The sequence below is a fragment of the Capra hircus genome, chromosome 10, assembly GCF_001704415.2.
Source record: "Capra hircus breed San Clemente chromosome 10, ASM170441v1, whole genome shotgun sequence".
NCBI classification, from domain to species: Eukaryota; Metazoa; Chordata; class Mammalia; order Artiodactyla; family Bovidae; genus Capra; species Capra hircus.
The window spans coordinates 32,463,641-32,478,476 of record NC_030817.1 but is presented as its reverse complement, the minus strand read 5'-3'; the positions used below and the strand labels follow the sequence as shown (position 1 = coordinate 32,478,476).

Below are 14,836 nucleotides of genomic sequence, written 5' to 3'. Positions count from 1 at the left end.
AACTTAGAATCCCTTTTGTCCCTGGGTCTGTTCCTTTTGAGGAATCAGAGAAACATCCTTGTGTGCAAGAAATGTTCTTTTCCCACGGGAACAAACAGAGGATTCTTAGCTGAACATCTTGTTTGCAAGAATGTTCAGCCATGGTTGAGAGTCTCGTTTACAAGCACTTCTCAACCTTCTTTATACCTTATTCCCTACACTGGGCAGAACATCTCGTTTGCAAGAATGTTCAGCCCTGGTTGAGAGTCTTATTTGCAAGCACTTCTCAACCTTCCTTATACCTTGTTTCCTACAAAAGATGATCTAATATAGAGGGTATTTAGGTTCTGTTCTGTTTTCTTTAAAAGTATGTATGTTCACTTTTGTTTTCCTATGCTTGAGTAGGGCTTTAGGTTTTATAACAGAGATATTCTGATTTTTTATCATGTCGAAACAGGGAATTACAGGAAAGGAGACATATTGACATATATTTTTGAATTTAGGTTTGGGATTATGGTAGTCTTTGCTGTGGTAGCTCCAGAGTAAATTGTTATTACTTACCTCTCAACAAGTGATCCCAAGATATCTGTACCTACCTTTTAGGGAATTCTGAGTAATGCTGCCATAGTTGTACTAATTAAGGAGTACTCTTTGAGAGGTCATATTTCCATCAAGTTGTATTGATCACTGTTTACATGTTTTCCACACAGAGCTATAGCGATATAATCACTTTAAGCCTGATAAAGTCTCTTTAGGACGTTTTACTGACATCCTATAGTCATACAAGTGAAAATTACAACCCATTTGGAAAATTAATATACCTATAGAGCTGCTGACATCAAGCCCCTAAACTATGTTAAAAGTTTGAGGAGGATTATCTGTAGTGTTAGTAATGGATGTACCTGAAACTAGAAGGAAGTAAGGTTTTTCTTCATTTTTATGAAGAAGCTGCCATTTCTCTAAATATCTCCCTGTAGTCCTTGTGTTTTGTCAGGATCCATCACAGAGTTTCCTGATCCCTTTCTCTTGGAAATGTAGATTTTTTTTCAGATGAAACCTTTAAAGTGGCTGCAAATCCTTTTTAATCACTAAATTTTGTAGTGGTAGGGAAGAGACCATATAAGTAAGTTTTCATTTGAATGTTTTCTTCCCCTGTTTAGTTTCTTCAGAGACGATGTTCATTGTGTGAGTTTCCATCTTATTGTCTTGCATAGTAAGCAGATTTTGTATTTTCATTTAATTCCTTCTTACACCATCTCATACAAATATGTTCACATCTCTAAAATTATAAGAATTAAGACTTAGAATGCAAGCATGTTTCTTTCACACCTATTCTAAAGTTCTTTCATTTTCTAGTGGAAGGAACAAGCAGTGGTGCCCTCCAGCTTTTTGTCGATGCTGGGGTTCCTGTGAATTCAGACATGATCAGGCATTTTGTGAATGAAGTTCTTGCTGAGACCATTGCTGTCATGCTAGGTGACAGAGAAGCAAAGAAACCAGATCCTGTTGTTACAGGTGTTTCTGGAGATGTTTCAACAAGTGAAACACACTTGCCGGTAGGTATGACTTTTTCATGGCTTGAAATCCTGGACAATTTTTAATACCTTTATTAAAAAACAGTAAAATGGACAGATTTTAAATTGGGTCATAAGATCTTAGTTTGTGGTGGAGATTGGTTTATTGTAGTTATGATTACAATAAAAATTACCCTTGTATTTTATTTTAAAAACTCTAAAATCTTAGAAAGTATAATACAGTGAACACCTGGGTATGCTTTATCTACATTTACCAGTTGGTAACATTTTGACACCTTTTCTTTGTCTTTGTATGTTGTGTGTTATATATTCTGTTTTTTTCTGGCTGCATTGGGTCTTCATTGCAACACGTGCACTTCTCTTGTTGTGGAGCACGGGCTCTAGAGCCCGTGGACTCAGCAGTTGCGATGTGCTGGCTCTCTAGTTGTGGTGCACAGGCTTAGCTGCCCCACAACATGTGGGATCTTAGGTCCTTGGCCAAGTATTGAACATTCGTCCCCTTGGAAAGTGAATTCTTAACCACTGGACCACCAAGGATGTCCCTATATATTCTTTAAAAGTCATTTGACAGTTGTAGATACCATGATACTTTACTTTTAAAAGCATCAGCAGTATGTCCTAAGAATAAGATTCTTTATTACATATCCAAAATAGCATTATTATGTCCCCCCAGTTTAACATCAGTGTGTTAATACTAATAATATAGAGTCCATATTTGAATTTCTCCAGTTGTTCCAAAAGAATCCTTATAGCTTTTTTCTTTTTAAATTCAAGATATAGCTAACAATGACATGCATTGCTTTTGGTTCTTACATAAACTGATATTTTTAATCTTTAAAAGAAAATATATTTTAAGCATTTCTGTTATTGTTTAATCAAACTTTCTATGTTAAATAGAGTTTCTAATCTATTATAGTAAGATGGAATTATATAAAACCACTCCCAGTAGGCAGGGAGGAGAGGAAGTATCCAGGTAGGAAAGTGGGAGGTGCAAACTATTGGGTTTAAGATAGGCTCAAGGATGCATTGTGCATTACCATATGTAAAATAGATAGCCAGTGGGAATTTGCTGTATGACCAAGGCACTCAAAGCTGGTCGGTCCTTTGTGACAGCCTACAGGGGTGGGACAGGGAAGGAGAGGAGAGGGAGGTTCAAGAGGGAGGGGACATGTATACCTATGGTCAGTTCATATTAATGTATGGCAGAAACCATCACAATATTGTAAAATAATCCTTTAACTAAAATTTAAAAAAATTAATAAAAGGATGTATTGTATAACACAGGGAATATAGCCAGTATTTTGTAGTAACTGCAAATGGACAGTAACCTATAGAATTGTTTAAAAAAATTTTTTAAACCAAAAAAAAAGAAATTATGCAAAACCAGAATGTACTCTGTATTACCAACTCTTTAAAACTTCATAGTCAATTCTGATCCTGTAGATAATAAAGACATCATTTTATATTGGTGAAACATTTAAACTGATTTATTTAAAGTATAAACATAAAGTTACATATTTGAATTTTATGGAAATTAATGTCAGGTAATTGGTATAGTGTTATTCAGTTCAGTTTAGTTCAGTCGCTCAGTCGTGTCCGACTCTTTGCGACCCCATGAATCGCAGCACGCCAGGCCTCCCTGTCATCACCAACTCCCAGAGTTCACTCAGACTCACGTCCATCGAGTCAGTGATGCCATCCAGCCATCTCATCCTCTGTCGTCCCCTTCTCCTCCTGCCCCCAATCCCTCCCAGCATCAGAGTCTTTTCCAGTGAGTCAGCTCTTCGCATGACGTGGCCCCAGTACTGGAGTTTCAGCTTTAGCATCATTCCTTCCAATGAAAACCCATGGCTGATCTCCTTCATAATGGACTGGTTGGATCTCCTTGCACTCCAAGGGACTCTCAAGAGTCTTCTCCAACACCACAGTTCAAAAGCATCAATTCTTCGGCACTCAGCCTTCTTCACAGTCCAACTCTCACATCCATACATGACCACAGGAAAAACCATAGCCTTGATTAGACAGACCTTGGTCGGCAAAGTAATGTCTCTGCTTTTGAATATACTATCTAGGTTGTTCATAACTTTTCTTCCAAGGAGTAAGCGTCTTTTAATTTCATGGCTGCAATCACCATCTGCAGTGATTTTGTGGCCCCCCAAAATAAAGTCTGCCACTGTTTCCACTGTTTCCCCATCTATTTCCCATGAAGTGATGGGACCATAAGCCATGATCTTCGTTTTCTGAATGTTGAGCTTTATGCCAACTTTTTCACTCCCCACTTTCACTTTCATCAAAAGGCTTTTTAGTTCCTCTTCAATTTCTACCATAACGGTGGTGTCATCTGCATATCTGAGGTTAGTGATATTTCTCCTGGTGATCTTGATTCCAGCTTGTGTTTCTTCCAGTCCAGCGTTTCTCATGATGTACTCTGCATATAAGTTAAATAAGCAGGGTGACAATATACAGCCTTGACGTCCTCCTTTTCCTATTTGGAACCAGTCTGTTGTTCCATGTCCAGTTCTAACTACTGCTTCCTGTCCTGCATACAGATTTCTCAAGAGGCAGTGTTTATGCCAGAAATTTGATACATAGTTTTGTTCTATGCTTTATTTATTAACTCATCAGTAATGTATGTAGTACAGATGTTGCCAGGGTTATGATTCTGCCTATACTAATTAATTTTATCTTCTGTCCATATATTGGATATATTTTTATGAGGGTAATTTAGTGAAAAAACATAGAAAACTCAGTATAAATCGGAAATATATGTAGTTGTTAAGAGCGTGAACTTTGGAGCTAGGAAGATCTGAATTTGAACCCTCAGTTCTGTTACTCTAGTTTTGAGATCTGCTTTATACTAGAGATAAAATTTTAGAGTTTAAATAATGACAGCTTTACCAAAATCTGCTTTCTGAATGTTAAAGAGGCCAAGTTCTCTTCTCCCATTAGCGTATTGTTCCTTAAGAATTATCATGACTTCTTTTGCCTTTTAATCTTTGATAAATATTTTAAATTAGTTTTCAAGTACTGTAAAATATTTTGCTGGGATTTTTGTGAGAATTCAGTTTTGGTTGGCTTAATTTGGGGAAGAATTGACATCTTTATGATACTGTATCTTGTTGAGCCGTAATACAAGATTTTGTGGAAGATTCAATGAAATGATGTATGAAAGAACTAACCTAGTGCCTGGAACTTGGTAAATACTCAATAACTAATTGTTGATCATTATTACCCATTACCAAGACTAGTAGAATATCTTTAAATTTCTCATGATAATGACTCAGTAGCATTATATTTGAAAACAGCACTCTTATTCTATTGGCTTATGCAGTTAAGAAGAATAAAACATATAGTGTATTTCTTTCACTTAAAAAACAAAGCTAAGAATATGCAAAATGTTAAGCAATGCTATGGAATTTTTTTTCTTTTTTCTGCATCACAAGGCTTATGGGATCTTAGTTCCTCAATCAGAAATCAAATACGGGCCCCAGCAGGGAAAGCACCAAGTTCTAACCACTGGACAGCCAGGGAATTCCCAATGTGATAGAATTTTTAATATGATTCATGATTTTTAAATTATATATCAGTTTGCAACTCAAAATACACAATGAAGACCAATCACCACACTATAAAAGTATGTTTTAGAAAGGGAAAAGACAAATAGAAAATAGGGAAAAGACGTGTAGACAGTTCATAAAGCAAAAGGACATACAAAGCTGAAGGTGGTTAGTCTCACTGATAGTAAAAAAAATAATAATAATAAATCATTGAAATTTCATTTTTACAAATCAGATCGGAAAAACTCGAAGTCTGATTAATGCCATTGTTCAGCAAAACTTTGGGAAGCATAAATTCTCATACCTTCTGTTAGTGTAAAATGACACTCTTTAAAAGGAAATTTGGCAATATGTATTCAAATTAAGAATTCTGTTAGCCCATTAATCAAGCAGTCCACCTCTGAGAATTTATTCCATATGTCAGTCAGTCAGTCAGTTCAGTCACTCAGTCGTGTCCGACTCATATGATCCCCCAAAATTCCCCACCCGACTCTAAAAAACACACAAGGCTTTCTGTATTCTGGTTTTTTAATCTCATGATATAGTTCAGTTCAGTTCAGTAGCTCAGTTGTGTCCAACTCTTTGCGACCCCATGAATCACGGCATGCCAGGCCTCCCTGTCCATCACCAACTCCCAGAGTTCACCCAAACTCCTGTGCATCGAGTCAGTGATGCCATCCAGCCATCTCATCCTCTGTCATCCCCTTCTCCTCCTGCCCCTAATCCCTCCCACTATCAGGGTCTTTTCCAATGAGTCAACTCTTCACACAAAGTGGCCAAAGTATTGGAGTTTCAGCCTCAGCATCAGCCCTTCCAATGAACACCCAGGACTGATCTCCTTTAGGATGTACTGGTTGGCTCTCCTTGAAGTCCAAGGACTCTCAAGAGTCTTCTCCAACACCACAGTTCAAAAGCATCAATACTTCAGCGCTCAGCTTTCTTCACAGTCCAACTCTCACATCCATACATGACCACTGGAAAAACCATAGCCTTGACTAGACAGACTTTTGTTGGCAAAGTAATGTCTCTGCTTTTCAATATGCTATCTAGGTAGGTCATAACTTTCCTTCCAAGGAGTAAGCTTTTTTAAATTCCATGGCTGCAGTCACCATCTGCGGTGATTTTGTGGCCCCCCAAAATAAAGTCTGACACTGTTTCCACTGTTTCCCCATCTATTTCCCATGAAGTGATGGGACCAGATGCCATGATCTTCGTTTTCTGAATGTTGAGCTTTAAGCCAACTTTTTCACTCTCCTCTTTCACTTTCATCAAGAGGCGTTTTAGTTCCTCTTCACTTTCTGCCATAATGGTGGTGTCATCTGCATATCTGAGGTTAGTGATATTTCTCCTGGCAATCTTGATTCCAGCTGGTGCTTCTTCCAGCCCAGCGTTTCTCATGATGTACTCTGCATATAAGTTAAATAAGCAGGGTGACAATATACAGCCTTGACATACTCCTTTTCCTATTTGGAACCAGTCTGTTGTTTCATGTCCAGTTCTAACTGTTGCTTCCTGACCTGCATATAGAGGAGGCAGGTCAGGTGGTCTGGTATTCCCATCTCTTTCAGAATTTTCCACAGTTGATTGTGATCCATACAGTCAGAGGCTTTGGTATAGTCAATAAAACATACGTAGATGTTTATCTAGAACTCTCTTGCTTTTTCCATGATCCAGCGGATGTTGGCAATTTGACCTTTGGTTCCTGTACCTTTTCTAAAACCAGCTTGAACATCTGGAAGTTCATGGTTCACTTATTGCTGAAGCCTGACTTGGAGAATTTTGAGCATTACTTTACTAGCATGTGAGATGAGTGCAATTGTGTGGTAGTTTGAGCATTCTTTGGCATTGCCTTTCTTTGTGATTGGAATGAAAACTGACCTTTTCCAATCCTGTGACCACTGCTGAGTTTTCCAAATTTGCTGGCATATTGAGTGCAGCACTTTCACAGCATCATCTTTCAGGATTTGAAGTAGCTCAACTGGAATTCCATCCCCTCCACTAGCTTTGTTCATAGTGATGCCTTCTAAGGCCCACTTGACTTCACATACCAGGAGGTCTGGCTCTAGGTGAGTGATTATCTTTGTCTTGAAGATCTTTTTTGTACAGTTCTTCTGTGTATTCTTGCCACCTCTTCTTAATATCTTCTACTTCTGTTAGGTCCATACCATTTCTGTCCTTTATCGAGCCCATCTTTGCATGAAATGTTCCCTTGGTATCTCTAATTTTCTTGAAGAAATTTCTAGACTTTCCCATTCTGTTGTTTTCCTTTATTTCTTTGCATTTATCTCTGAGGAAGGCATTCTTATCTCTCCTTGCTATCCTAAAAATAATACCCAGTTGTGGATGTGACTGACGATAGAATCAAGGTCCGATGCTGTAAAGAGCTATATTGCATAGGAACCTGGAATGTCAGGTCCATGAATCAAGGCAAATTGGAAGTGGTGAAACAAGAGATGGCAAGAGTGAACGTCGACATTCTAGGAATCAGCGAACTAAACTGGACTGGAATGGGTGAATTTAACTCACATGACCATTATATCTACTACTGTGGGCAGGAATCCCTTAGAAGAAATGGAGTAGCCATCATGGTCAACAAAAGAGTCTGAAATGCAGTACTTGGATGCAATCTCAAAAACGACAGAATGATCTCTGTTCATTTCCAAGGCAAACCATTCAATATCACAGTAATTCAAGCCTATGCTCCGACCAGTAATGCTGAAGAAACTGAAGTTGAATGGTTCTGTGAAGACCTACAAGACCTTTTAGAGCTAACACCCAAAAAAGATGTCCTTTTCATTATAGGGGACTGGGATGCAAAATTAGGAGGTCAAGAAACACCTGGAGTAATAGGCAAATTTGGCCTTGGAGTACGGAATGAAGCAGAACAAAGGCTAATAGTGTTTTGCCATGATAACGCACTGGTCATAGCAAACACCCTTTTCCAACAACACCAGAGAAGACTCTGTACATGGACGTCACCAGATGGTCAACACCGAAATCAGACTGATTATATTCTTTGCAGCCAAAGATGGAGAAGCTCTATACAGTCAGCAAAAACAAGACTGGGAGCTGACTGTGGCTCAGATCATGAACTCCTTATTGCCAAGTTCAGACTTAAATTGAAGAAAGTAGGGAAAACCGCTAGACTATTCAGGTATGACCTAAATCAAATCCCTTATTATTATACAGAAGTGAGAAATAGATTTAAGGGACTAGATCTGATAGACAGAGTCCTGATAAACTATGGACTGAGGTTTGTGACGTTGTACAGGAGACAGGGGTCAAGTCCATCCCCACGGAAGAGAAATGCAAAAAAGCAAAATGGCTGTCTGGGGAAGCCTTACAAATAACTGAAATAATCAAAAAGCAAAGGAGAAAAGGAAAGATATTCCATATGTATATATATGAAATGACTTGGGCTTCCTTGGTGGCTCAACGGTAAAACATCTGCCTGCTGTAGAGGAGACGTGGAGACACAGGTTCGATCCCTGGGTTGGAAAGATCCCCTGGAGAGGAAAATGGCAAGCCACTCCAATAATCTTGCCCAGAAAATACCATGGACAGAGGAGCCTGGAGGAGCCCAGTTCATGGGGTCAGAGTCGGATATGAGTGAGCGACTAAACAACAAGAACATGAATGACTCAAGTCTCAAAAAGCTAAAAATAGAACTACCATATGACCCAGCAGTTTCACTTTTGGGTATATATTCAGAAAAACCAAAAACACTAATTTGAAAAGATACATGCACCCCAGTATTCACAGCAGTATTATTTATACTTGCCAAGCTATGGGAATAACCTAAGTGTCCATCAACAGATGAATGGATAAACATGTGATTTATATGTACAATGGAATACTATTTAGACATTCAGGCATTAAAAAGAACAAAGTTGCCATTTCCAGCAACATGGATGGACCTAGAGATTATCATACTGAATGAAGTCAGAAAGAGAAAGACAAATATCCTGTGATATGATTTATATGTGGAATCTAAAAAGTTGCAAATGAACTTATAAACAGAGGAGTTACAAATATAGAAAACAAACTTATGGTTACCAAAGTGGAAAGGTAGAGAAGGGCAAATTAGGAGTTTCAGAGTAGCAGATATAAGCTACTATATATAAAATAGATAAACAGGGACCTATTGTATAGCATGAAGAGCTATATTCAGTATCTTGCAATAACCTATAATGGAAAAGAATCTGAAAAAGGTTTTTTATAATGCAAAAAAATCTGAAACACTTTTCTGTATACCTGAAACTAACACAACATTGTAAATCACCTACATTTTAATTAAATTTTTTAAAGTGGGACTATAGCCAATATTTTATAATAACTGTAAATTTAGTGTGACATATAAAAATTGTATAAAAATTTTAAAAATTCTAGATATAAAAAAATGACAGGGTTTTATCTGGTAATTCTGTGGATGGGAACTAGTTAGATAGGACATCAGTAAGAAAGGAGACTTAATTTTCACTATCATCTTTTTGGATTTTGAATTATTTGAATTACTTATTTAACAAATTGATTTTAAATTTTTTGCTTTTTCCTTCTCTAATACTTTTCATCTCTACATTGTCTTCATGTCATTTCCCCCTATTTCTTCTTATCCTTCCATTGCTTTTCATAAGCTCTGTTCTTTTGTACTAAAAGGTTGATTTTTGATATTGTATTAATTAGTTAAAATGCTTTCTTTCTGTTATTTGGTTTACCTAGCTTGTGTATGGGTTGATCTTCAGCTGTTTTCCTCTCTGTATTAGATAAGGGAGCCTTAGATTTCTTGGGAGCCAGATTCTGAGGTAGAGCTGTTTCAACTGTCTGAGGCTTCCTCAGGCTAGTCCTGAAACAAATAGCTAGAATATTGAGGACTCCATGTTTCACCCCCCACCCATTTAAATTTTATGTAACTCTGAATGAGATCATTTTATTTTTCAAAGTGCCCTTATTTGGGAATTATAAGCACTACTTATCTTGTTTTATTTTAGGCAAGAGTGTGTACCCCTTTGGCTACCCCACAGCCAACTCCTCCTCGTTCGCCTTCATCACCTCCTAAGGAGCACGTGTTGGTAAAAACTCCAGATTCTTCTCCCAGTGTTTCAGATCACGATGTAGCTTTTCCCATGAAAGAAATATTGGCTGAAGAAGGTAGAAACTTTATTTCTATAAATCAGTTTTAATTTTTGCAACTATTATGGTTTGTTGTATTAGAGTCTTTGTAGATTAGTATACGCATAGCTGTTGCTGATTAAGTTTTAGGAAATCACTTTTGCTGGAAGGGAAACTAAGGATTTGGTTGCCACTTTTTAAAGTATATGATCTGGTAGACATTTAGATTGTTTTAAGTTCATGGTAATGTTGAAACTGAAGTCTTTTCAAGGTTATTTTTTTGTATTTTACTAAACTAATTTGGAAATTTTCCCATTAAGGGCCTTAATTATTATTATTAATCATTGTTGCCATTATTTGTATGCCAAAATGTTAAAGGGTATCTGAAACAACATATCTTGCCTTCCTGTAGACTTCATATTGACTCTTTCTTTCTTTTTAAAACAACCTTTAGGAAATGATATGCCTGCCATCACACTTGTTAATACCCCAGCAGTCACCCCAGTGACTACACCTCCTCCCGCAGCTGCTCTTACCCCGACTTTGTCAGAGACTTCAGTTGATAAGTTGAAGATGTCAAGCCCAGAGCTTCCCAAGCCATGGAGTGATAGAGACCTGCCACTGGAAGAAGAGAATCCCAACTCTCTTCAAGAAGAGCTTCACCCAAGAGCTATGTAAATGATAATATATTCACCTTTAGCAGCTATACATTTTACCTTAAGTTGACTTAGATGACCTATTGAAAACATCAGAAATGATAAATAAAAGTTTATAATTCATGAGCTAATCTATAGTAAGAAGAAGTTTCATAAGTTTTAAGTTTTTACCAAATTTATTTATTCCTTCAGTTCTCTTTTTTAAAACAAAATTTTTTGGGAGAGGGAGAATCAGATTAATTTTGGGGGGAAATAGATTAAAATAAAGATATCTATAATATTGTTAATAAAATAGAATATGACTTTTCCCCAGTGTGAATCTCCTAACCTTAACCCTAACACCTAACCCCTAACCCTAACCCTAACCCTGAGACTGGATGGTGTTTACTATGATGTTTTATATTACCATGTAGCCCCATGTAAGCTTTATTTTAGGGATGGTAGAACTTTCAAGATGGTCTTGAAAGTTCTAATCAAGAGATTAAAACATGAAGATGATTTTGGAAAAATAGATCTTTTTGGTTAATTATAGTAGTACAGATTATGTTAATATAGAAATATGTTTAAAGGAGACAGTATTTTTTAATCTTTTTTTTTTTTTTTTTTCATATTATTTGGTTATACTGTGTGGCCTGAGGGATCTTAGTTCTCTGACCAGGGATCAAACCCTTTCCCCTCGCAGTGGAAGCATGCTGTCTTAACCACTAGATTGCCCAGGAAATCCCTATACCTATTTTCTTATATAAAAATGAATATAGGCCTTCACTGACCTAAATTCAAACCATGTCTCTTTCTTCTTAGCATAATGTCTGTGGCCAAGGATGAAGAACCTGAGAGCGAGGACTTCCCTGCTCAGCTTGCTCCTCCAAAGCCAGTTGCCCTTATGTCACTTCCTGCTGGCATCAAGGCTCCTTCCCCCATACAGATGCCAAGTTCAGATTCCTCCACTGTTGAGAGTACCTTGAGTGTTACTGCCACTGAAACAGAAACCTTAGATAGACCCATCTCTGAAGGAGAGATCTTATTTAACTGTGGTCTCAAAGTGGCTCCTAAAAGTAAGTTATCAATTGATTTCACTGGTTAAATTATGATCCTTCCTAAGTAATACTTTTCTGTGTGAAATGTTTTTACTTAGTTTGTAATATTTAACATAGTATAGTAGAAAGAATGTGGACTCTGCAAGTTAATTTTCTAAACCTTAACCTCAGACTCTAAAATCTCCCTCATAAATCCCACCTTCTAGAAGTATCACTATTAAAAGTTTGGGGTATACTTTCCAGTCTTTTTTTAAATATGCATATATAGGTACCTAAATACATCTATATGTTACCTTTAAAAATAGGGTGATATTATACATACTGTTATGAAACCTGAATTTTTTTTAGCCTTAAGTACGTTGTGGACATTTTCATGTATTAATACGTGTAGTCCTACCTCTTTTTCTCAGTGATTGGCCATTTAGATTGTTTAGATTGATCTGCTGCTGCTGATGCTTAGTCGCTTCAGTCGTGCCCCGACTCTGTGTGACCGCATAGACCGCAGCCCACCAGGCTCCTCTGTCCCCAGGCAAGAACACTGGAGTGGGTTGCCGTTTCCTTCTCCAGTGCATGAAAGTGAAAAGTGAAAGTGAAGTCGCTCAGTCGTGCCGACTCTTAGCGACCCCATGGACTGCAGCCTACCAGGCTCCTCTGTCCATGGGATTTGCCAGGCAAGAGTACTGGAGTGGGGTACCATTGCCTTCTCCTTTAAATTGATCTAGTGGTGCCCTAATGGGCATTTAGATTGTTTTCAGTGTTTTCATACCATACATAGCTCTCTGCTGACTATCCTTAAACATATATCATATATCTAATATATAACTGTACAATGTCTCGAACCTCAGTCCATAGTTCATCAGGCACTCTATCTATCAGATCTAGTCCCTTAAATCTATTTGTCACTTCTACTGTATAATCATACGGGATTTGATTTAGGTCATAGCTGAATGGTCTAATGGTTTTCCCTACTTTCTTCAATTTAAGTCTGAATTTGGCAATAAAGAGTTCATGATCTGAGCCATAGTCAGCTCCTGGTCTTGTTTTTGTTGACTGTATAGAGCTTCTCCATCTTTGGCTGCAAAGAATATAATCAATCTGATTTTGGTATTGACCATCTGGTGATGTCCATGTTTAGAGTCTTCTCTTGTGTTGTTGGAAAAGGGTATTTGCAATGACGAGTGCATTTTCTTGGCAAAACTCTATTAGTCTTTGCCCTGCTTCATTCCGCATTCCAAGGACAAATTTGCCTGTTACTCCAGGTGTTTCTTGACTTCCTACTTTTGCATTCCAGTCCCCTATAATGAAAAGGACATCTTTTTGGGGGGTTAGCTCTAAAAGGTCTTGTAAGTCTTCATAGAACTGTTCAACTTCAGCTTCTTCAACATTACTGGTCGGAGCATAGGCTTGGATTACTGTGATATTGAATGGTTTGCCTTGGAAACGAACAGAGATCATTCTGTCGATTTTGAGATTGCATCCAAGTACTGCATTTCGGACTCTTTTGTTGACCATGATGGCTACCCCATTTCTTCTAAGGGATTCCTGCCCACAGTAGTAGATATAAGGTTCACTGAGTTAAATTCACCCATTCCAGTCCATTTTAGTTTGCTGATTCCTAGAATGTCGACGTTCACTCTTGCCATCTCTTGTTTCACCACTTCCAATTTGCCTTGATTCATGGACCTGACATTCCAGGTTCCTATGCAATATTGCTCTTTACAGCATCAGACCTTGCTTCTATCACCAGTCACATCTACAGCTGGGTATTGTTTTTCTTTGGCTCCATCCCTTTATTCTTTCTGGAGTTATTTCTCCACTGATCTCCAGTAGCATATTGGGCACCTATGACCTGGGGAGTTCCTCTTTCAGTATCCTGTCATTTTGGCTTTTCATACTGTTCATGGACTGAGGCTCATGACATTGTACAGGAGACAGGGATCAATACCATCCCCATGGAAAAGAAATGCAATAAAACAAAATGGCTGTCTGAGGAGGCCTTACAAATAGCTGTGAAAACAAGAGAAGTGAAAGGCAAAGGAGAAAAGGAAAGATATAAGCATCTGAATGCAGAGTTCCAAAGAATAGCAAGAAAAGATAAGAAAGTCTTCCTCAGTGATCAATGCAAAGAAATAGAGGAAAACAACAGAATGGGAAAGACTAGAGAGCTCTTCAAGAAAATTAGAGATACGAAGGGAACATTTCACGCAAAGATGGACTCGATAAAGGACAGAAATGGTATGGACCTAACAGAAGTAGAAGATATTAAGAAGAGGTGGCAAGAATACACAGAAAAACTGTACAAAAAAGATCTTCAAGACAAAGATAATCACTCACCTAGAGCCAGACATCCTGGAATGTGAAGTCAAGTGGGCCTTAGAAGGCATCACTATGAACAAAGCTAGTGGAGGTGATGGCATTCCAGTTGGGCTGTTTCAAATCCTGAAAGCTGATGCTGTGAAAAGTGCTGCACTCAGTATGCCAGCAAATTTGGAAAACTCAGCAGTGGCCACAGGACTAGAAAAGGTCAATTTTCTTTCCAATCCCAAAGAAAAGCAGTGCCAAAGAATGCTCAAACTACCACACAATTGCACTCATCTCACATGCTAGTAAAGTAATGCTCAAAATTCTCCAAGCCAGGCTTCAGCAATACGTGAACCGTGAACTTTCAGATGTTCAAGCTGGTTTTAGAAAAGTCAGAGGAACCAGAGATCAAATTGCCAACATCCACTGGATCATGGAAAAAGCAAGAGAGTTCCAGAAAAACATCTATTTCTGCTTTATTGACTATGCCAAAGCCTTTGACTGTGTGGATCACAATAAACTGTGGAAAATTCTGAAAGAGATGAGAATACCAGACCACCTGGCCTGCCTCTTAAGAAACCTATATGCAGGTCAGGAAGCAACAGTTAGAACTGGACATGGAACAACAGACTGGTTCCAAATAGGAAAAGGAGTACATCAAG

General features: G+C 38.0%; 1 protein-coding gene across 1 annotated transcript in view; it reads left to right on the top strand.

The window, feature by feature from the left end:
* The window catches only part of KIAA0586 (KIAA0586 ortholog), a 139,896-nt gene that overhangs the window by 53,374 nt on the left and 71,686 nt on the right, over positions 1-14,836 (top strand). The window contains exons 22-25 of the mRNA XM_013967209.2: positions 1,336-1,535; positions 10,060-10,219; positions 10,635-10,854; positions 11,638-11,891. Coding sequence (XP_013822663.2) covers positions 1,336-1,535; positions 10,060-10,219; positions 10,635-10,854; positions 11,638-11,891 — 834 coding nt within the window. The remainder of the gene's footprint in view (positions 1-1,335; positions 1,536-10,059; positions 10,220-10,634; positions 10,855-11,637; positions 11,892-14,836) is intronic.